Source organism: Aythya ferina, assembly GCF_964211825.1.
Source record: "Aythya ferina genome assembly, chromosome: 8".
Taxonomy (NCBI): Eukaryota; Metazoa; Chordata; class Aves; order Anseriformes; family Anatidae; genus Aythya; species Aythya ferina.
Window position 1 is genome coordinate 25,494,342 of NC_140304.1, and position 24,258 is coordinate 25,518,599.

At 35.7% G+C, this 24,258-nt stretch overlaps 1 protein-coding gene across 4 annotated transcripts in view; it reads right to left on the bottom strand.

The window, feature by feature from the left end:
- SPATA6 (spermatogenesis associated 6) overlaps nt 1-24,258 on the bottom strand; it is a 43,031-nt gene that overhangs the window by 14,665 nt on the left and 4,108 nt on the right. The window contains exons 2-12 of one of the 4 annotated variants that reach the window (XM_084527659.1): nt 22,448-22,585; nt 20,852-20,900; nt 19,886-19,927; nt 18,389-18,513; nt 18,239-18,292; nt 13,238-13,318; nt 10,790-11,068; nt 9,101-9,188; nt 8,112-8,152; nt 6,993-7,171; nt 5,109-5,357 (exon numbers count right to left, since the gene is read on the bottom strand). In XM_084527659.1, coding sequence (XP_084383785.1) covers nt 5,276-5,357; nt 6,993-7,171; nt 8,112-8,152; nt 9,101-9,188; nt 10,790-11,068; nt 13,238-13,318; nt 18,239-18,292; nt 18,389-18,513; nt 19,886-19,927; nt 20,852-20,900; nt 22,448-22,585 — 1,158 coding nt within the window. In that variant the 3' untranslated portion in view covers nt 5,109-5,275. Of the gene's footprint in view, nt 1-5,108; nt 5,358-6,992; nt 7,172-8,111; nt 8,153-9,100; nt 9,189-10,789; nt 11,069-13,237; nt 13,319-18,238; nt 18,293-18,388; nt 18,514-19,885; nt 19,928-20,851; nt 20,901-22,447; nt 22,586-24,258 lie in introns of those variants that run through there. The other 3 variants (XM_084527657.1, XM_084527656.1, XM_084527658.1) reach the window with 3 other exon arrangements.

Here is a 24,258-nt window from a genome sequence, read left to right on the forward strand (position 1 = left end):
TAACACAGTCAAACACAGTTTGATGTACAGCATTACAAGGCAAGTGCTGTATCACTGGCAGTTTTTGAAAAATAAAAGAAAACCAAACCCTGCATGCCTGCTAAAACACACTACTTAAATAAATCGTATCAGGCAGGAATCAAGAAACTCCAAAAAACATCTTAAGATGTCCTATGGGCCCTTACAAACACTAACACGAAGGAAATTCTGAAATGCATGTTTAAAAATCTGCATTCTAGGTGCAGTAATAGGAACTCATTTCCCATTTAACAAATAAAAGCTAGACTCTATAACTCCAGAAGTTATAGCATTTCCCTCTTATTTATACAGCAGCTGCTGTTCTTCCAACATTCAAGTTGCTGGAGCTGAGAAGTTGGAATAGATTGCCGTGGGGAAATAAATTTTATGAAATTCCTATGTAAGATTTCAGATCATTGATATTAATCTTAAATTTACAAATATCCTTGGAGACACATGTATTTACTTTTGAAAAAACGAAAGCCCAAGCTTGCGATTGTATTAATTTAGACAATATCTGACCATGTCTGCAAGAAGGAAATTTAAGTACTTAAATCAAGAACTATTAGATTTCTTTCTCCAGGTGATTTTATTGATCAATCCACTAGTGTGCGCTGTGGTATAAGAAATGTTAGCCACTCACACACATCCCAAATTTAATTTACAAAAAAAACTAGACCTTAAGTATGATTAAAAACAGTATCAGCTTATTTTTAATTAGTTTTGCTAGTATTGTCATTGTCTAATTTTAGTAATAACTATTAAGTCTTCGTCACATTTAAAGTCATAATGTTAATATTTACATCCACCAAACTGCACACTAACATAAAATCCTGCCTTGAAATGCAACACCCATAATCTGAAGTGAAACCTTTTTATGATATGCTAACTCCCCCATTGGAAACGTTTTATAAGAGAGGCTTTAAAGCACAGCTTCCTAAACTATAAATAAAGGGATTCCATTTGCCTAAAATGACCAATAATGTGTTTTTAAAATGACTAGCTATTTATTTATGTGATTAAGGTGTCAGTATTGTATTGCAATGTTGAAAGGCAAGTCATTTCATTTCAATGACTGTTTGTCCTGATAAACGAAATAAACTTCTACAGCTGTATTCTTTGTCATACTTTCAATTTTCCCTGGGACTTGCAAACATTCTGCAGTTACATCAGTTTAAATTGTTTATTGATTCCAATAGATTGTATAAACACTTTGGAAATATAGCTCAGTGACCTAGAAAAAGCCAGATCAATCAGAGAACTTCTCAAGATTAATTTCAAAGATGTTGTGTCGAGTACGATCAAGGAAACAGAACCATTTTCCCTTGTAATGTGACTAAAAGAATTTATTTTCTTTATGAGATAAGGATTTTTTTTTTTTTTTTTAAGGTCATGCAGACAACATCTACCTTGATAGAAAAAAAAAAAAAGCAGCCAAGCACAGAGTCTAGATCTTGTGCTAAAGATCAAAGCTATTTTTGCATATAATTTTATCCATTAGGATGAAATACTCCATTACGAATACAAACAGGATATATCCAACCATATACTCTAGTTAAACAGCAGCTTACATACTTGAGAGCAGTAATAAATAGGAATTTTCAAATGTCAGACAATCCAATCATTCACTTGCCCATAGTGAAAATGTTAATATCACATTTCAGCAGGAGATACTAATACATTTCATATCAGTAGAATTAATGCAAAAGCCTGCTGCAGAATATTTGCAATGCCTATCGTGACCCCTTCCCCCACCATCACACCTCCTAGCCTTGTGAACAACTCTGTGCATGTGGCCTCCATGAAGAATTCATCAGCTTCAAAGACACAGACTTCACGCTGAGCAAAACCACATACAAGGACAAACTAGCAGAGGACAGAAATCAATGAAGTACTGTAGTACCAGCTTCACAATTGGAGAGGACGCCACTGTAATTGGGGGCAAGGGGAAGGGAGAGAAAGAAATAACTCTTAAGCCAACAAAAAAGCCAACAACTACAAAATAAAACAACCTACAAGAACTTATGCATAGAACAAGAGAAATTTTCAGGAAACACTAACGTAATTAACTCTGAAATGGAAAAAAAAAGTCATAGATTTTATATCCAAGTAGGTGTTTATACAGCATGTAGAGTAAGTAAAGAATTTATTTCACTTAAAAGGACATGAAGTAGTAATCTGTAAAATGAACATGGTTCTCAGTATACAGTGGTCTGGAACAGAAGCACAATAGAAAGGCTGAGCTACGCTTAATGAGTTTTACTGGTCTACTTGACAGAGGTTGCACTTTCGTTTTGCCTTCTCTGAAAATTTCTGATGGCTGTAAACCCCAGTGTAAACGCAACTATGCTGACAAAGTGTTGTATAAACTATATTGGTACATACTGTTCTGTGAATTGTAATGAAAGTGTAACAACATGAAAATCCTTACATGCTCACAATAAGTGAGCAAGCATGCTGCTTCCACAATGCCAGGATACTTACTATGAAGCAGAAACAGTTACGTACAGCCAAGGCCTCAAATCAAAGAACAACAGCTTAAAAATTTGGAAGCAGTAGCTGACAGTCTGGCTGTGCCTATTTACTCTTCATCTTCAGTAAGAAACTTAAAAAAAAAAAAGTAAGGATATCTCATCCTTTTTAAATAGTTTCTCTTATATTCAAAAGCCCTATTTACTGGTAGGCCTTAAAGCACTACGGACATTTGCAGCGAAGAGTTTCAAAATTCACAAATGCTTTCTTTTCTCCCCCTAAATTTTATACCTAGCCCTTAAAACTAAGGCAGAATAAATCATCCTCACATATATCATGAATCCCAAGGGGTAGAAAGCTTCTGAGATTTCAAGGAAGGCCCAATATCTGAGTAGTTCCTCAACAGATGTTCAAGTCATTCTTGTACTAAACATTTGGCATGTCAGAACTGGTCAGCACTTTCTTGTACTCTTTGGAAGCTTTCAGATTATGCTATCTTCTCTAAATTTATTCATTTATACACAAAAAGGCTTTGACAGCAATCACTTTCAAATTTACCTACTGCTGCTGCAAAATCAACCAATGAAGATGACAAATAGTAGAGAAGCTGGTCAAAAATACAAAATGAGGCTTACGCACTACTGCAGAACATGACACGAAGTAACTGATCTTCAAGTGCTGCTTCCAGAGATCAGCTTAGAGAAGGCAAAAAAGTAAACTTCCTCAAGAGGTGAGAACGATAAAGACAGAAGATTCAAAAAATCATCTTACGACCACATGAAATTCCAAAATTTCCAAAATAATTAGATTTAAATAGCTAAAACAGGATAGGAAACCTAGTTGCAGTTTCTCCCTAGAGCAAGCCTTTTTCTGAAAAGGCTGATTTTTTTTTTTTTATGTTCCACTTTATAGCTGGAAGTTCTCAGAACTTAAACGTGCATTCTCACAAATGTTAACCCTGTCTTTGGATGCATTCCACTTTCTAAAATATTAGGTGAACTACCTGTGGTCTGGATTTTGCTATGCAACAGAACTAGTAGCAGTAGCCAAGATCCTCGAGTGACATCTCAAGATCTTTGAAGCCAAAGCTTCTGATAACTGGAATTTTCAAGGACTTTCTGTAGAATTTAGTCTTTCAATAGTAGTATCTAACTTCATGCTGATATTTCCCTAGTACTTGGAATAAGATAATACAAAAAGATGGTATTAAAACAACAAGGATATTACAGAAGGGTACCTGATTCACAGTTACCCTGTCTTACTTGAAACAGAACTTAGATTTTTGTTAAATTTTATAGGAGGTAAGATCACATTTCAGCAGTACAACCAGGAGAACATTAAAAAGACATTGGGATGGACTTCACTCTAGGAGCGTATTCACTCTTCAAATCAATAATAAAAACTAAAATCAAAAGCCTGCCATGTCCAGGGTAGGAAAAAGAACCCACTGATCCCAAACACACAAGTAGCTTTGCGTCTCAACATAACAGAAATGGTCAAATACTGCTCTGACTGGAGTAGTCTCTTGTGAATAGGATTTCTCTTGTGCCAGCAGAGATGCTCCATTAGAGGACTTCTGCCATTAGCTTACAGAATCCACTTCACTGTTTCCTTTCTTTACAGGAAGATGACTTCAGCTTTGTATTTTACTGCAGATTTCATTGCTGCAGGGAAGTCCCTAAGAAAAACACCATCTCTTCTAGGGGTGCATAAGGATATACATGCACTATGAAAACAAGGACTGAAGTTGATTTTTCCTTTCCTACAACAGCATTGAGAGAACACAGCCCTAATGCTCTTCCACAAAGCATATAGGATACTTATTTATGCACAACCAAGCAGTCTATGGGGGCAAGCAACATTAACTGCATTGACTGAAGCTGGCAGACGTCATGGACAGGAACTAAAGAGCACACATGCATCATTGCTCTGCAGAGGAGGTAGAATCAAATAGGAAATGTAGCTGCACAGCTGCATCACTCTGTCTACAGTCAGTTTGCAACACTAAATGATTTCCTTAGGTGACATGCATAAAAAATGTAAAAATAAAATATGAAAAATAAATATTCAAAACCTTGCTGCCTTGGCCAACAATAGAACTGTTTTAGTTTTACTTCTGGTTCAAATCCAATGGAAGAGGCAAGAGGATTGGTTTGCGATCTCTCTAGCAGGCTCACAGAAAGGGAATGGAAACTGCTACAAATGATTCAGAAGCGTTCACAAGACCTTATGCAAGATCCCAATTTCTGTATCACTGAAAGGTATTGTAATGACTTAGCGACTATTCAGCAGTGTTCTGGGGAAGCACTCCGAAGATGGCAGACACCAACTCCATACCACTTCCTTTTAAAAACAGAGGAGAAAAAAAAGGAAATAAAGGTCAGGGTGTGGAGTTAAGTTTTATACTATGGATTGATCAGTGTTAAAAAATAGCTTGTATATGCTAAGCTTTTTGTCTTTGCAATTCAAAATAAAATTGAGGAAATAAACTCCAAATCACTTTGAGATAAGACTATTCTCACAAATATACTAACACTGCTATAGTTTCAGTAGTACTGATTTTCTCTGTATTTCTATGATCTGAACAGCAATATTTGCATGCATTTCCAAACACTGACCTCTGATCCTTGCTTGTCATTCCAGATACAAGTCTCTGTATACAGTCAGCTAAATCCATCGTTATCTCAGCAGCATGGACACAAAGATCAAATTTTTTAGACTATGCCCTTTACTTCCTTATTTTGATTTTTTTGATGACAAAAGTAAATGCTCACATAAAAAGATGTTACATCCTTGGAGAGCTGAGAGCATTTGTTCTAATAAGAAAAAACAACTTCACAAGATCACAAATTTCTTCTGGAGAGGGGCTGGTAATGAGAAAAAGCAAGAACGTTCAGACATTACGATTATTTGGCAGATGACTAAGTTACTATGCATGTAACAGCAGCTCACGGCACACAATACTTTTTGCTATCAATACAAAGGACTCTGTCAGCTTTAAAGATAGTGAATTTAAATTAAAAAAAATGATTCATACCACATTAAAGAAAAAAATCACCATTACAACCTCTTTCCCAGACATGGGCAACTAATGCACAATGACAGAGGGAAGGTAGACAACATGACAAGAAAAACCCTCCTCAAAATTCCAGACATCCTAATCTCTACATAACAGTTCACTAGAAACACTATTACACAGAACAACAAACAAGCCAGTTTTCAAGCAGATGATGTTAAAACACCAACTTAATCTTTATGGGTATTAAAAATTCAATGCCCCCTGCCATCTGTCATTTTTCTTTTTAAAGAGAAAACAGACAGTTTCTCCATTTTGGAAAAAAAAAAAAGCATTAGGTCGTGTGTAGGCTACAAAATGCACCCTTTGAGCATTCACTAAGTGAGGTACCAATAGCAACAAGGAGGAAAGAGCCTGGAACAAGTGTGAACTAGCTGCCAAAGTATGTCTCCAAGTAGTTTCTCCTCAGAGAAACACTTCAGAATTTAGGACAGCACATCAGTTCAATTCTCAGATTCTTCAAGTTATCTTATGTACTTTGTTATTCAGGCCCAGCTTTGTATACAACTTTACTGCTACCAGAAAGCCAACCAGTAACTTATTAAGCTGAATGTACAGTAGAACATCATGCACCAAGGTCACATTCTACTCAGTGGGAAGTAGGGAGTACTCTCCTTGAAGGATTAGAGGACTTAAGCATGAAAAAGCTGTTGCTTGTTCACATTTCTTCTGTGTCACCCTCATGAGACACTGTAATAGCTGTACTTGCCCAAAATATTAATCTCAGAATTGGAATCCAGCAAACTATGGAATATTAGAAGCTGTCAGTGGAGGACTAAGAAGGGGAAAATAAATATATAGAAATTAATATACACAGAATTGCTACAGAGGCCCATGCTTCAGCTTAAAAGAAACAAAAATACTAGGATGTCAATAAAACAGCAAGATTAGAAAATAATACACTGCCTATATTAAAGCTAGTCCAAGCATGTTACTAAAATGGGTCACACATCTGACTACAGAACAGCCACAAATATATACTTACAAACAGTAGGGTAAGTAAGACAGAAGGGAAAAACGTTTCCAAATGCCTCCAAAACATCCTGCTTGATGAACATCTGTATTTATATTCCTGATAGTCTAACTCCCACTTAAACGGTAATTATTTATTTAAATATTCTGTTTTAGATGTGATGGACATAAAGGGGCACGAAACCTGGGGCTTCATTGTTTCAGAGAATGTTAGCAACAGAGATGTCAAAGATCCTTCTCATTGCCATATTATTCATTTTGTATTCATTAAGCAGAGAAGTGATGGCAGACACAGCTACTGAGGAAAAGTCAAACAACAAGATAGTTGATGGGGAAAGATTTCCTGTCTCTTCAGCCTGTATCCTCCAAACATAAAACCTATAGTCATGCAATACTGTTATCATCTGCTCTTGTTAATGATTCCAGAATTTCACAAACAAAAACAAGTCATTACCTTTCCCTTAGAGAAGATCGATTTAGCACTGAACTTGGAGAATGCTTCTGAAATGCTGAAGGTGCTGAATGCACTAATGAACCAGCAGAAAGGGACTGTCTGTTAGGTGGACCCAAGATCACATCCTCATTACAAACATCAGACGAGCTGTCACAGTCTTTTCCATGAGTAGATTTTGTCTGTTAAAACAACAAGGGAAAAATATGAAAAGACACCAACAAGCCTTGCTAAAATTTATTATGAGTATCAAGAGGTACAATTTTGTATTTAAAACCAAAGCGTTACACACTTCCCATATATGCAAGAATATCTACCTGCTGGGGAATAGCACAGATACCCATTTCACAAACCATATTATGGCCAAGTCAGCGTAACAGAGGCCTTTTATCACCTTTTTCTGACTGCACAGTTTGAAGGCCCACCTCTCCCAGGACCAGAGTCAGCGATGCCTGGGAGTTTAAACCACACAAATCTCAGACCTCTCCCCAGTCTGTGACCCCTTGTTCTTAGAAATATTTTTCTCACAACTGCTTTTTCCTCCACGGAAAACTCAGGCCTACCTATTAATCTTCTACTCACTCTTCACTATACTAGGTACTCTTTTCATAACTCCTCTTAACCTGAAAAGTCTCCATAGGTTACCTTATTTTACAACAAATACAAAAGTACTGACATTATCTTCAGATTCACTTAATACACAAAGCAGCTAGTACCTTAAAAACAAAGGTGGAATGACAGAACAGTGGCTTGCCATTTATACTAGTGCTACTTTTGTATACTCCTCTGAAAAAGTTTCCTCTCAGAATGACCACGAAGGGAATTGTAAGCTGCCTTTAAAGCCTCTTCTACAGTCTTGTCACAAGCCTTAATAGCAAGGAAAAGTAAGTCTGGTACCTATAGGCATGGATATCTTACAGAGCATTAAGTTTCACATTTCTATTTGTAAATAATCCATCAGCAGAGCTAAACTGAGTTATGCCAGATTTTAAATGTCCTTTGTCTTGTGTTTGATAGTACAGTAGATAAAGTTTCAAAAATACCTACATATAGGACAATTCTTCTCACTCAGGGCTTCCCCAGAAAAACAGTTTGTAAACAATAGCATCTCAGAATACTCACTTTGGCTCTCTTGGGTTTGTAGCTGCCGAGAAGAGAAGGATCTGGAGAAAGAAAAAAGATGTATCCCAGAAGAAGGTGATTATTCAACTATCCAGATACTAGCAGTGAGGTAGACTTCATCCTCCTAACCACTAGCCAAAGACCACCAACTCATTTTGTGAGTACATAATGGTACCAGATGATAATAGGTCTGTTACATTATCTAGCTGATACAGATTGATAAGTATAACCCCAAAGGGAATGTGAAGCCTTTAAAATCCTACACCCAGTGCTACTGCAGAGATCAAATGTAAAATAAGTTCAAAACGATTTGCTACACAACTATTCATAATTATAGGAGGCACAATAAAAATGAGACAAAGCAAACAAATACTGATGAGACTCATTAAAATCTCCATACTGCTAGACACGTGCAGTAAAATCAAACGTTAGCATACTTCCTTTTCTTGTCCTGTACCCTTAATAAAACCCTCAGTTACTGCTATCAATGAGTGTCAAAGCCTATACACAAGTGTATCCTGGATGATCACTAATAATTGCATGTCGCTGATCCACTACTTACAAACATTGCCAATAGAAACATTATTCATTTTTGGAGTAACGTAAACCCATGAACTTCAAAACAATCAATACTCCAAGCCTGACCAACACACCCACTGACTGAGGTGCAGATTTGCTCCTCTCTGTGCAACTAATCAAAACAGGTGAAGTGGAACAGAGCATCTGCCTGGACTTTGGTATTTTCTGCTCCTGCTTTTTTTTTTTTTTATCATGTAGAATTATGTTCCAAGTTTCACAAGGTAAAGGAATATGTAAAACCTGCTTTTGCAGCAGTAGGATTATTCACTATTCTTACTATTCCTAAGAAGAAGGAACAGTTTTTTCCCCATTACAAAATGTAAAAGACTAAAAAAAAACAAAATCAAAAACCTACTAATCTACTGGAGAAAGGAAAAGCTTTAATTAGAGATATAGTACTAAATACTGACCATGCGTTACCTTGGACCAGGCTCCCACTGTACTTTCTCTCAGGGTACAACAGGCATGAAGATCAATACCAGGACTTTGTTGTTCTACCTGGAGCAAAACTACTGTTAAAATGTACAGTATCAGACATTTTGATCTATACATGTATTTTGCATTATTTACATTTAAAAGAGCACATGCTTTCTGAAGCCATGTATTCTTAATCAAATACTATTTTAAAATATTTTCATAACATTTTGTTCATGTTATACAATAAGCATTATCTCACATACACAAACAGTGCTAGAAAGGTCCAGAACGCTCAATGTCATGTTGTTCAAAAGGAAAAAATGCAGTTTTTCCTTCATCTATAAAGGTCTATAATGTTTTAAATAGTACTTGATATCACATATTTATTCCAAACAGTTCAGATCTCAAAGTGCTACTCTTCCTAATTAGAAAAGTTACACTTTAACATAATTTAATTTTAATCTTCATGCAACGCAAGATCTCCAAGTCAAAAGAGATCTGAGCAGTTGAGATGCCCTAAGTGGCCTTTCTAGATTGAGAATGCTACAACAGTCAGGATACGGTACATTAAGAGACAAGTTTTTTCCTTTTTGTACAGACATAACAGAGCAACCAAAATCAATAATGAGTGTTTACAGGTGCTGTAATTAAACTGTGAACTTCACCTATAGATCAAAAACCAGAAGAATTGATTAACAGGAGTTAAAAGAAAAGTATCTGAGAGAGAAACAGTAGGTTGATGAATAATTAATGGCTTATTAAGGTTAATCTGAATTTCTAAAAAGGTACCTACAAGTAGAAGAAAACTCGAGGACGAATTCTAGAATTTGACAAGCCGTTACTATCTGCACATGAACTAGAAAAATGAAATAATGTGAGGACCAAATTGAATTAAATACTCAACGGCTGTGACAAGTGTCCAAAATTGTAGACAAATCATAATGTCACAGCACAGAGTCAGAACAACTCCATCTCTGCCCCTACACATTCTAAGAGGTATTCTAAGAAATAGAGAATTGTTGCAATTGTAACAAAAAATAAGATAAAAACAATTTATTGGAGAAAATGATCATCCAAGAGTCTGAGCAATCAGGACCCCTAGTTTTTAAAGTGCTTTACTCAGTTTATGTAAATAACTACTTAATTTCAGAATGATTTTTCTACATACATTTAGTAAAAATTTCTCATGCAGGTGCTAAATGCAGGTGGTTATCAGCTGTAAGCAAAGTACTAGAGATTTAGCTTTGAGCAAAGGAAGTGTTTCAAAGATCATAGGATGCCAACAAAGTATAAAGAGAGGTAGTGTAAATGTTCATAATGTGACTAGACACTCTTTCTTTAAAATCTTATTCAGGATTTTTTAATACTAATATCAATTACTTCCAAGTTGAATTTATACAGCTATTATCCTGTCTAGTGCACTGGAAGAAAAAGAAATGGGGCCTCAGAGAATTTAACCAAGATATTCATGAAAGAATTTGATCTTTGTCTGTTACTAACACAGATAAAAGAAATTTTATTTTAGTTAATTTTATATTTAAATCACCATATGACAGACTAGTAAAGAGAGGAAAAACTATTTATCTAAACTGAGAGATGAATGAATTTTTGGAGCAGTATTTAGTGAAAGAACAATATTTGATCACAGCTTAAGCTAGAAGCACTTTGTAGAAAATACAAACCCGTCTAACTACAAATGGAGGTTTATCAGTTTCTCTTCTGAATTCATAAGGACCAAGGTTTAAATGGGCCAATCGTTGCCTGGCTTCTTCTGATAGCTCACACATTCGTCTTTTTGTGTATGGAGATGGAGAACGTGACTTAGAAGCTATTGTAGGCTGCTCGTAGTTCTTTGTCACTATGCTGTGCCTGCTTTTCTCAGGTGAAAGTGTGATTTTCTTTGGCAACTTTGTTTGCAATTTTCCATTTGGGGTTGAGTGATGCACCCAATTCAAATCATCCTAAAGGGAAAAAGAGAAATTACCTGGTTTGACAGCATGCAGAACAAAGACCTCTGACAATAACAGAAACAGGGAACTAATAATTTTAACAGAAATAGATGCTATGTCAGCTGAAGTTCCTCTCAGAAAACTATAATCAAACAGCAATATAAAAAAGCAACACTGTATTTACCATTTCATCTAAAATCAAAAAAGTTTCAAACAACCTTAAATTCCAACATGTAGCAATGTTGAAGTGTCTAATAATTACTCAATTAACTTGCTCACAGGGTTAGTATATAGAGACTGTAAAAAACAAAAACAAAAACAACCGAATTTGGTAGCAAGTTCATTTAAAACCAACTTTACCTGCTTAAAAGACTGTCTTAAATGACGTGAATACTTTTGCAAAAGGGGTGGCAAAATAGCTGTTTATTGCTCAGGATGGCAGTTTACATCCAAAATATGCATTTTTTCTTTTAAACCAAGATTTATAAAATCACACCATTATCAAATATTGCCTTAAAAGTTTATCTCCGAGTTGGTACTGTTTTTCAAATACCCACATACAGCAGAATAAGGGAAAGCTGGAGAACAAATTCTGGGAAACTCAGTCAAATATTGAAGTTTTGCTTGAAATACATCATCATTCTTTTTTAATTCTTGTAATTAAATGAACTTGCAATTACTCTAGAAGCTTTATAGGTCAAGGAACTCTAGACTATGCAACTCTTAGTAGACTACTTCGTAGCAGCATGTTTTAACATACCACAATACGGGTAATTAGGCTTTTTGGTGAGAGTTTGCCCCAAATCCCATGTTATAAAAGCTCAAAAATAAGAGAACAGCAAGAGAGTTTTTTCTTTTGTTTTGTTTTTGGTTAGAAATTCCTTTTCGAGCTTGAGGAAACTGACACTACTCTTAAATTTGAATGCTGCTTGTACTGCCTCAGTTCAGAATAACCCAGGAGCAAAGTGTCCATGTCCAAACATTGCCTTTGTGTCTTTCCTTCTCATCTAATGATGAAGTCGTGTGGTTTTTTTTTTTTTTTTTTGATCAACATAGTTTAAATCTGGCATCACAGTGGCAGTTCACTCCACTGTCTTTCTCATGCCTGTACCAACACTTCTGCAGCTAGTAGTGAGCCAGAGTATGAAACCAGTCCAAACAAAAATGGACCTAGTTCTCAGAGATTAATTTCAACAGAAGTAAACTGTGCTTTTTCTGGCTTATTCTCTATAACTTCACTGCAATACATGCAAATTTGATGTGTCCCTTGTAACATTAAATACTTTTAAGGACACTTTTTAGTTTTAAATCAAGCTGCCCTTTACCTTCAACAAGGTTAGTTTTCTGTCAGTGCCAATTTTCACTGATTTTTTTCAATCCTTTAAGTGTCTCAATATATTTCTTTTGATAAAATTGGAAGAAACTTCTTAGTAATTAGCAATGCCACAAACAGGTCAAAGTCACCTAGTGCTTTTTGCACATATACCTTCCTAACAACCATTCCACTTTCACAATACTGCACAATTTCTCAATAATCTAGTGACAGTGACTTTGTGTGACAGCCTGTCCCAGGAAACCCAACAAAAACACAAACCAGTGAGACCAGAAAACAGCGCTACCAAATGAACAAATGCAGAGTGTTTTCTTTTCCCCAGTCTCTTCAGCTACTTTGCCTTTAACTTCACCCATTGCAGAAGAAGCATTTCCTGATTAATATTGGTGAAGCCTTTTCAATAGAAATCTTCATTTCCATTGCTGTTACTGATATTGTTATGAAAAACAATTAAATCAATTGGTTTGTTTTTGATAATGTACCTTCTCTGACTTCACCTAGCTTTCATTGTCCCATCTTAATTTTAAGTGTCAGTGAGAAATGGTAAGGAGGCATCTTCCCACCTACAAATGCACCAGGGATTGACACTTCAGCTGATCATAGAACATAGCAGCTGATAATTGTTTCAGATTCAGGGAACTCTCAACATTTACTGTCATGCACCAAACCCACTCTTTACTCATACTTGATTAAAAATTTAATCAAGTTGTCAAGCACCCATGGCAACTGCTTTAACCACAACAAAAGAATGAGAAAAGTTCGAAGTGAACAGCACATGCAAAAATTGGAACTAAGGCTATCAATATTAAATCTAGAAATTAAATTGCAAACAATTAAATTATGCTAACCTGTATGTGACTCCTTCCTGAGCTTAACAGACTTTCTGTAATAAGGGAGCTCGTAGAAAATCTCAATTTTGGTGCAATTCCCTAGAAGAGAGACAATAATTGAACATCAAGCTCCAACTCGAGATAAAGGGTATCAAAGTAGTAAATGTCACCTAATGTAACAAACCATTCCTAATTTTCAGCCATTTCCTTTGTTAATTTCAGCCTTTAATAAAGATAATTAGAAAAGACAGAACAGCAATGGTAAATGTCAAGATGCTAACATTTGCATTTCTGACAATTCAATTACAGATGATTATATTGCTTTCGTACAACAATTAAGGTCTGACTTTTATTTCAATACATTTCTTTGTCAAAAGCACTTTTAAAAATTTTTCATGCCATGCTATATAGCATCAATAAAAATTCCAGTCACGCTCTAGAAGTTTCATTATTGCTAACTTTGGAAAGTTATTTATAAATAGCCTCAACTGTGCATTTTTTTTTGTAAAAAGATTTTGAAAATTAGTTACATTGCAAATAATTAATCATTTGTAAAAGTACCATTAAGAATCTCCTTTTTTCGGTAACCTTCAGGGCAAAGTCTAATTTCTCTGGATTTTCTCCCATGTTCTACTTCTTTTTAATCCTTTCTTAAACTCATGGCTGACAAGAGACAGCCCTAGTTTGAACAGTTTAGATTCTGTGGGATCCAACCTCCTGGTCAACTGGCACATATGTACTAATGGGCCAGCAGGTCCCCGTGCCTTTTTATGGCTAATAGTCTGTTGAACTCATCTTTTACTGCAGCCATATAAAGGTATGTAATACCTTTGAGAGCCCTACTTCCTGCTAAATTTGCCTAGAATTGGCTAATGCATACAAAATTTATTAGGCAAAAATAGCAGAGATTTTGACACACAAGTGTTACGTCCCAAAGCAGCAACACTGAGAAGCACAGATAAGAACTAAAGGCCATGCATTCTAGAAAGAAGCAAGAATCATCTATGCACCTCTTGCACAGCTCTGTAGAAACAAAGGGGAATTTAAGTCTCCCTAGAACTTCCCACCCCGCTCTTCATTCAACACAATGAGAACTTGCTGCACGTCCCCATGCATCTGTGCACAGGGGTATTTTTTCATCTGAACTCACAAAATTACAGAGAAGCAAAGAAAGGGGACAGTCCTTTAGCGACCCTATCCCACACTTGAGAATTAGCAGGAACTTCATGTTTGAAGGCTACTACTGAACCAAACTATTCCCTACCACCTGTCTAAACACACACTGATTTCCCATAAGAGAATATGATCTAAGTTTCAGGTTAGATTATGGAAATAAAATGACAAAAATGCCAAGAAAGCTCAGTCACATCAATTAGCAGAGTCCAGGATTCAATCAAGTCAAGTTATGGCATTTAAAAGAGATTTTAAAGCTGATCGTCTTTAATCAACTCATTTTTACTACTAATGAATTGTCAAGTGTTATCAACAGTTTAAAAAAAGGACACATCAGAATTAGTAAGTCTTCTATAAAAAGCAACAGAGCACCTACTGCTTGTCTCTTACAGAGAATGAGAATGAATAGAGACTTGTTACATGCTTCTAATTAAAAAATCACATAAAACTGTGGTTTCTTCAAAGAAATAGTTTGTGAAGAAGAAATACAGAATAGCACTCTCACATACAGGAGTGGATAGGTAACTTATGCTAACTAGGTAATGTAGCTAACAAAACAAAAGGTTTTCTACAATTCCCAAACAGGGAATTGCTGAAAGATATTATACGCAAAGGCTGTTCCATAGCCCCAAACATGTCTGTAAATGAAAGTCCAGCTAGAAAGTTTTGGGCATGTGTTCCTCTGCCACCGGCTTAGTGGTGCTTGCAGCCCTCAGCAGACTTATCAGTCCTCCTGCACCAGTCATTAAACAAATGTGACATGGATATACTATTAACTTGGTCATAGGAAAACTGTAAAAGCAGTTTATATTTAGGAGATTAAGTCTGCTTTGCAACTTGGTTAAGTGCTTTTAACTGTAAGGAGCACAAAGACAAGTCCATAGCTTAAAAAGTATATATGTACATAGTAGAAGGTCTTATATTGTTATGCTAGTGAAAGATAGAGGAACTAAAAAGAAAATGTTTTAAGTTACATAGCAAATACTGCATGAAGGTGGGGAATGGAGATAAGAATGTCTGTAAGAAGTCACCACCAGTTGAGGCATAAACATATTCTGAAAGGCAAGGGTTGCAGAGAAATACAGAAGAGCCAGCAAAAGCCTCAGCTGGGCAGCACTGGACCAGGAGAGATAACTCGAGGCATGTCTCGTACGCGTATTGTGTGTTTGTAAGCCTCATAAGACATTTAGCCAGAGACATTATCAGCCAAGTGCCAGATTTCTGGAGGAGTTCTGATCCTCTCAACTTGGGATTCCTTCCAACTGGCAGATTAGGCAGTGACAAGCAGTGTCTGATTAACACTGCTATCTGAACTCCACAACCGTAACCTTGCTGTTGCTACCTCTTTTTTTTTTTTTTTTTTAAATAAAAGACAAATTTATTGGGAAGCAAAGTGCCTCTGAAGCACAGCTGTCAGTCAAAAATACTCAACATCTCAGCTAGCCATAAATAAGTTTTTAATGCAGGAAGAACACAACTTGACCAGCATAGAAATAACATGAGCAATTTTGGTTTTCAGAACCTTGTTTAACACTTTGCCTTTTGTTTAGCATTTACATTCAGTGCTACGGTGCTGCCAGGAGGTACTTGCCAGTAAAGCTCCGGGAACACTAGAAGATGGAGACATTTGAGACTGCACTTCTTCTGGAGGTAAAAATCCTCACTGCTATCCCATTTGACAACCAAGGAGAGGAGCTACAAGTACTTTTGAGAGCCTCCCTCCACTTCCATCAAACACAGCTTCTTTATTATTCCTGAAAATGGGGTCAGTATGTGAAAATCCTTTCTTAAACTGTTCTGATTTTCTTTGATGGAGATGGAACAGAGTAACTGATGCTTCTCTGCAGTCCTCATTTCAGGGCAGAGATGGATTTCATTTACACTACTCCTGAGGACATAGAAGGACATTTCTGTCTTTCATCAGTCAACATCTGAAAGCTACTACAGTGTTATAATTCAGCTGCACATCTGAATGATTCTGACCACATCTTCTCACAGCTGATAAAAAGATGACACCTTTTTATTAGAAAATACATATTTTGTATAAAGAACTTAATCCAACAAAAAGAAAAACACAATAAAAACAAAACACTAACTGCTCTAATGGCTCTGCTTCTAGAGATTCATTATTCTGAATCTTCAAAAAATCTAAAACCATTTTGGCAATTCCACTTTATTTTATTACCAAGTTATCTGTTTTCTTTTTCAAAACCAGGAAGAAACCATTCTATAAGCAACAATACGACAAAACAGGAATCTTGGATGTCTCACTAACTTTTTATAATATAGATGCCATTCAAAAATAGAGGAATCGTGTAAAGCACTTATGTAACTAACATAGCAAATGTCAACATTCTTGTCCAAGACCTGCGTATAGCAAAAGGCCATTTTAAAATAACAGTGAAAAAATAACAGACAACTCCAGCACGCCTTCAGTGAAGACTTACTTAAAATTCATTCAAATTTACTGTATGATTGTTGCAGCAGCTCTGCAGAACAGGCTTTCAGTTTAACAGAATAAAGCTGCAACACCAAGAACTTCTTAAGGTATTTCTCCTCACTCACAATACCAGAACAACTGTTTTTGTGGCCATCTAGAGAACTGTACTGAAAACAGCTTGTATTTAAGGCCATCCTTTTTGTGTGGTTTTACTGACATAAATATTTTTTAACACTTACTTCCCTGAACTGTTGAATAGTGTGGTTACACCCAGAGAAGAATGATGAAATAATGGAAAAGAAAAAAATAAACAGCAGGATACAAGGATGCAGTACTGAAGGCTAGGTTCTGAGCTGTGGTAACTTAAAACCCATCTAAATGGAGGCTGTTGTGGTCTCACTCTCTCCCTTGAGCCACCAATAACATAAGACACTATGACTTAAAAACAATGGCTTTTTTTTTTTTTTTTTACAAGGACAGCTTAAGCTTGCTGTAAAACCTCACATTTTATATCATAAAATCATAGCCTGAATTCATTCAAATGCAGCAGAGCATTGCACACCAAATTAGCACTTCTAATTGCAAGTGACAGGGCAATTTCCAGGTTGCCGTTGCAGGGGAAAGATTATACCAGTTAAACGATACCAATGACCTTTAATCAGCCTTCCTCCCACCCCCACAACTTGTTTTTAATCCAATCACAACAGACAAGGGAACTGAGTCCCAATACAAACATCCTGCCACTACACTAGTACAACTTAACCAAAATAAGACACACGAAACAAATTCCAAAACATCTCCTACATCACCTCCATCGTCCTTGATATGACTTCCTGAGGTACTCCACTGATATCTAATGTTCAACAGTCAAACTCTATAAAAGGGTATTTCATTTAATATGTACTTGAGCCCATATCTCCAAAAAATTAACATTAATTCATTGCACTCATTTTGCCAATTAGTTGTCATTTATCATAGGCTTTTGTAAAACTGTAGATTTAAGTTATGGATAGACCTTGAGGAACAGGCTCTGGAACTTAACAACAATCATACAACACTAAGCCAAATTTCATTCACTATTTTAATGGTGATTTTAGATGTTGGGGAGGCCCACAGATCAGATGGCATAGCACTATATAAATTTGTAGAGGCTGGCATTGTCCTAAACAGTACAAAAAATGGTCTGAAAGTGCTAAAAAGAAACGAGGGTTACGTGGTTTATCCATCGAGAACCATGGAGTCGGTACAAGGTCTCCCTCTTTTTCTCTTGCATCCCTTCATCTACCAACTGCACCATGGATTAAATTGAAAGAGAGACATGTCACGGTACCACACTGCAAGCCAACTGGAAACTAACTTTTCCACAATAAACGCTTTTTGAAGCATTTCAAAAAAAATGTATATACCTTCGCTGAAGTGCAACTGTGGATTTGTACATTCAACACCTGAACTGGCAAAATCTGTCAGAAGAAATCGCTTTTCATTTGAAGAAGTTCAACGGGTTTCTCCAGTGAAACACACTGTACCATAAATACAATCCACAGATATTCACTCACTGTAAAAGAAGAGGACCTCTTCATTAAAATCTCACGATCTAAACCATGGTGCCAACGGGTAAGCTTAGGGTCAGGGAACAGGAAATCTCTTGTATTTTCTTCATAAGTAGCTAGAATTTCTCCTACTAAAAAGAAAATATATACTTTAATTGGGAAACAGAAAATGCTATAATATAGTAGTACAGACATCACACACAAGACATATTCAAACTAAGATAAATTTTGTTCTTTACAAATTAGCAGCAAGGCTAGGAAGTAACTCCAGGAAATAACCTCATCTAGTTAAATCAGGCACAGAAATGTGCAGAAACTTAGCCTGAAAGTATGTTTTGCTGTTATTTAAAGAAATATAGAGCTGTTAAGGCAATCTTCTTTAAGATACAGACGTTTTCTCATGGCAATAACTACTTCAGTGATTTTTCTTCCTTCTTTACCTTCCATGCCAGAGAAGAAACTAGTAGTTTTATTAATGGTAGCCAATCCCTTCTGAAAAACTTTTTCCATGTTACAGAATATTGATGCTTCTTAAATTGAAAACTGGCATTGTTGTCAGAAGAAAATACAAGCAACATTAAAATCAGTACCTCAAGATTCTCTCAGTATCCTGGTTTGCTACTTTCTTCTTTAAAAACCTCCTTAAATATATATATATTTAAGGAAAAACCATGACTGCATATTATGAAGAAGTTTAGGTTGTGCTATTACAGTCATTCTGCCAGCTTTCGTTGGGGTGTATAACATCTACCTCTGACCCCTGAAATTAAATTACTTACACAAGATCTTTTACCCTCCCACAAAAATCAACATTCAGTACATTTGCTTGTATAAATAGACTCATGCATCACCTGAGAAAAGCAATTGTTTCTTTGAAACTACTGAGGACAAGTAACAGAGTGTTTTTAATACCAGTTTCCAAATGAGTCCTCTTTCAAACTTGACTTTATTTCCAATAAAATGCAGACTTACATTATTCATGGGAATACTTGAATTTCATTAAAATAGATTTTTATAATCACACAAACCAATAACAGAAGTGTGACAAATCACTATTTATTATCATCACATATCCCAAGAGACTTGTAATACTTACAGTGAGGATAAGATTTTTCCCAGTGGTCACCATTAGGATGGAAGGGAAAAAGAGTGTCATTCTGAGAACAAGATTATGCACTCTGAAATTTCACAGACAGCCACTTCACAAGTGAATTGTGATGCAGCTAATACGTGATGTGTTGGGTGATTTCAGTTTATTTTCCATTTTTAAAATATTATCACTTTCCTAAGCTTGAATATGGTACATTTCAATATTCAGTTACTACTCTCCTTCAAGAATGAGATCCTCTTGATCTATTAACATTTTATATTCAGATCACTATTTGTTGAAGAGCTTTCTATGTTGTTTGTGTATTGAAAAAAGTGATTGTGCTATAATGGGCAATGTCCTCATGGAAATTCACCTATTAAACTGCATAATTTATGAAGAGACTGAAACAATACCTGGAGGAACCAGCTGTATTAGTTCAAGTACTGCTGTGTCAACTAGAAAGGAAGAAAAGTTTTTTCATTAGTTAAAAAAACACACTAAAATGAGAAATAATTTTTGTCAAAAAAGAAATGCTCACTGATTTAACCTTAATAGCACTGTACACTGTCACACTATTTCTGCAACACCAACAATAAGAGAAAATTAAGAACAGCTTGTGTAAGTATTACAGATGAACAAAATGGCATTAGCAGAGTACAAAAGACAAATCTAAATTTGACTAAGAACTTGATAAGTTCCATCTGCTGCCACGTTTGTCCTTTGAAAATAGCTTTTAAAGATGATGCAAGTATTACATCTTTTTCAGATAACTTCATGTATTAGGGAGCATACTCCTGGAGTTCAGGGTCAGTTCTGTCTCATTATACTCCACATGTGGCAAGACTGCTTACTGTCGATACAAACCATTTTCTTGAAAAGAATATATGAAAAGAATCATTTTACCAAGAAAATCAAAGTTTATGCTTATATTATTTGAAAAACAATCATGTAAGTTGTCAGAGGAATCCATTACCTGACTGAATAACCAGCTGGTCATTCTGCTAATTAGGACTTTTACCCCTTCTCCTGTTCTAAAGCATATACTTTATGTTCTAGAGGCATTTTCTTAGTTAACAGCATTTTGGGTAAAGTTGTAGTATCCAAAAAACAGCAAGAACTTATGCCTACACTAGCAACAAATCTAATTTGAAAAACCACTAGTGCTAGTGTCCTAGCTTTAAAAAAAAAAAAAAGTAATAAAAAATTTATAATTAAATACTTTTAGTATGTGATATTCTACATTGGTTACCCACTAACTTTTCAGAGAACAGATCCTTGATAAAACTATTACATACTTGAAACCTCCAAAACATGTTTTAAAACTGTACAAGCATGACATAAATGCATACAACATAATATGCATAAAAAGCAGAACCTACATTCCAGTAACTTCACAAGGTCTGCAGGATCAACTATATCAGCAAATGTCTGGAAAAATAAATAAATAAATAAATACATGAATAAAAATAACAGCACAGTCAAAAATCACCAGATGGACCTCTGGGGGAAGAAGAAAAAAATAAAAATCAATATTCTTCCCTGCTTCAGATGGTTGCCAAGAGTTCTATCCCCGTTGGAAAAAGAAAGGAATCTGAAATTATCATTTGGCACACAATCAAATTCATTGAAAGCTAGCAGTTCTTGTCATATGCTTTCTAACCATTCCAGGGTTACCTCTCCATATTTAAATTAGTAGGCATTATGAAGAGTTGAACAGAGACAAATATTGTCTGTAAAAATTTCAGGAGAGAAAGGTAAATTGCTGGATGCACTAGAATTCTGATGACTTTAAGCTTAGTTTTCATGGGAGTGACTATTCATGTACAGAGTATCATTCAGTTTATTTATTTTTTTTTTTAACCTGAACCACATGTGAACAGATGGCAAAGAATAGAAGAGGAATTTCTGAAAAAGAAAAAAGTTGCAGAGGATATTAAGCAGGTAATAGGCTTCCCTGAAATTCTGCACTAAGTGAGGAGTGGTGTAAATCACTTTGCTGTTCTACATACCAAACACTCAAAAATACCAAAGTACTGCTACCCCACAAGCACCTAGAACTATGCAATAGCTATTTGTAAGAAGACTTATTATTCTCAGCTTTCTTGTTCAGCTCTTCTGTAAGCAGTTAAGTTCTAGTGTCCCGCAGTTCCCTTAAATTACAGCCAAAACCGTGTTCACTACATTTCTCTTAAGTAGTTTGTGGGATGTTTACCTTTAAAGAAATATCGTGTTCTTTTATTTTTTATTTATTTATCTTTTACTCTTCAGTGGTTGGCAAAATTATCATTGTTTTTATATTACCTGCATCACAAGAGTGTCACTGATGTTTACTCTGTCTGGTTTTCAGTGCTAGGGGATGCTTAAAAGAAAAGAACTAGAAAGGTCAAAGTATTATTATGCACAGGTAGTCAAGAAACCAGATCCTATCTGTAAGATTCTGTGTTTCATTATCCCTGTGGTACTAATAATGAAGCAAGTGGGGACTCAGAATATGTGATAAACAACTATAAATTATAAGGTCAGAGTACTAACCTGGGAATTCTGGTGACAAACCATGAAAAAAGTAACTGAAAGGGAGAAAGATGTCACCAAAAAGACTTGAGTTGTAATGCTATTTTCTGCTGAATTAAATCGACTCTCCCATATCTTACCACCCTTGTTTTACACCTTGCCATTGTTTTTAAAACAAAATTTAGTTCTTTCCATGCTAGGAAATAAAACACTGAAAAAGGCCAGTTCGTTTAAGAATGCGCAAACACCTAAAAATAAAATATTATAAATTTTCAGTATGCATATTTCTCAAGTCACTGTGTGGATAAGGGAGGCATATGCCTCCTTTGTGCTCAAGAGAACCAGGAGCTATAATACTATGCCATCCTCAGTGTGATTACTTGCACTTGGGGGTTTTGCAATGAGTTTCTGTGAGTGTGGGATGAGTTTTATTTGCCTTGTATCAGAAGTTGACACTATCTTACCTTTTCAAACACTAGTTTTTCTTGAAAGAAAAGTGGAAATGCTGCAGGGACGCACTGAGTTTTTTTGTACTGCCCAAGCAGAGAGACGCTGAGATAGAGATCCTCTTTGTCTTTCAGCTGCACTCCAGGGCAAGTTATCTGTAATAGTAAAACATTCATTAAAAAAACTGAACTTTAGTTACAGGAGTAATGGCTGTTTTCAGGATAAAAACGCAATGGTCAAGGCTGAAATGGTTGATTGCTGAGAGTCAGGTGACAATGAATTAGAGTGGAAACATTTCTAAAGCAGTTCTATTTGTACAGAGTGACAAGGAAAAATTGTCACCATCGTAAAATAACCACCACCAAATTCTTCTTACTGTAAGTAAACACATTCCATTGGTCTTCAGCCAAACCTAAAACTGGTATCCCAATTCCAGGTTAGTCTGTGTGTGCATTTAATGATAGTATCAATGATTTAATCATCAAGGGTCACATCAGATTCTAAACAAAGAGTGACAGAAATCTAGAATGAAGTTTACATGATGCAGAGAAAAAAAAAAAAATCAAATTTTAGCCTAACCATTGAGAGAATGAAGCTGGTAAATTTACATGCTCAGATTTCCATGCTCTGACCAACCATCAAAAAATACAAGTTTATTCACAATATTATAATTAACTTTGCAGTTGTATATGTACGTGACAAAAAGCAAACGTTATTCTATTACTGTGGGAAGTCACACAAATTTTTATAAATGAAGTCTGGCCACCCGGAGTGTATTCAAGGCAGGGAAGACTCGTCATTAGGCTACCAGATATTGCCACTAATATCTTGACTTTCTTTGGGCCATTCTTATTCCTTGAGTAAGAAGTTGGTATGCCTTTAAAGCTCTGATGAACATCAAACATTCTTACCTGTGTTTCTACTGCAATGATGTACACAAATCACTGCAAAACTATTTGCTATTTTTCCCAAGCCACATGGTTTTATTCTATTACCCAGCCAAAGAATTGTCACCTTTCACTTCAGTTCTACTGCTCACTTTTTATAGCAGTATAATAAAAATGAGGTTGTCTCTTCTAACATAAGGTTGCCAGAGAAAGTGTTCAGACTTTCAATTGCAAGGCAGAAAGACAAAGGAACAGAGTGACAGGAATTAAAATAAGTGCTTTGGTTACCGTCTCTTACTCCCAAATGAATGTTTACTTGAGACATTGTTAATGGATCTAACCCAAAATTATATAAACAGCAGAAAAAACAGCCTCGAGTGAAAAAAAATAACAAAAATAATATCTGTAGTGTGTTGTAGATTGCTATACAGTACAACCTTAAAAAAAAAAGTTTCTAGTCATAAATATCCAAGAAAAAAAACAACGAACAACAACATGGCAACAAAAAAGAAAAGTGTCCTCTCCGTTAAGTTAAGGCTTCAGATCTGAGAAGTGTCATATAATGGACATCCCAATTGAAACAGGATGCCTATCATTAAACAGCATGGTGCAAGTGTTAATGGAAGTGAGTGAAAGAGAAATTTCATTCATACAAGGCAAGATCCCCTGAACTACACACTACAAGTTCTATTAGCTTGGCTGAGACTTTTCTCCTTGAATTTACGATTCTTTTTAGCTGGAACTTCACACCTTACAGAAGGCAACCAGTATTTGCCTACTTTCTGAGATGAAAAGTGAAAGGTTTGAAGACATCAGGTGTGATAAAACTGCAAATAGAAGTTGGATGACATTTATTCTGTCTATCGTATAGAAGAAAGGAAGTTCTTACAAATCAGCACATGTAGAAACTTGTTCTTCTATTATCCTGGAGAAAAACTGCA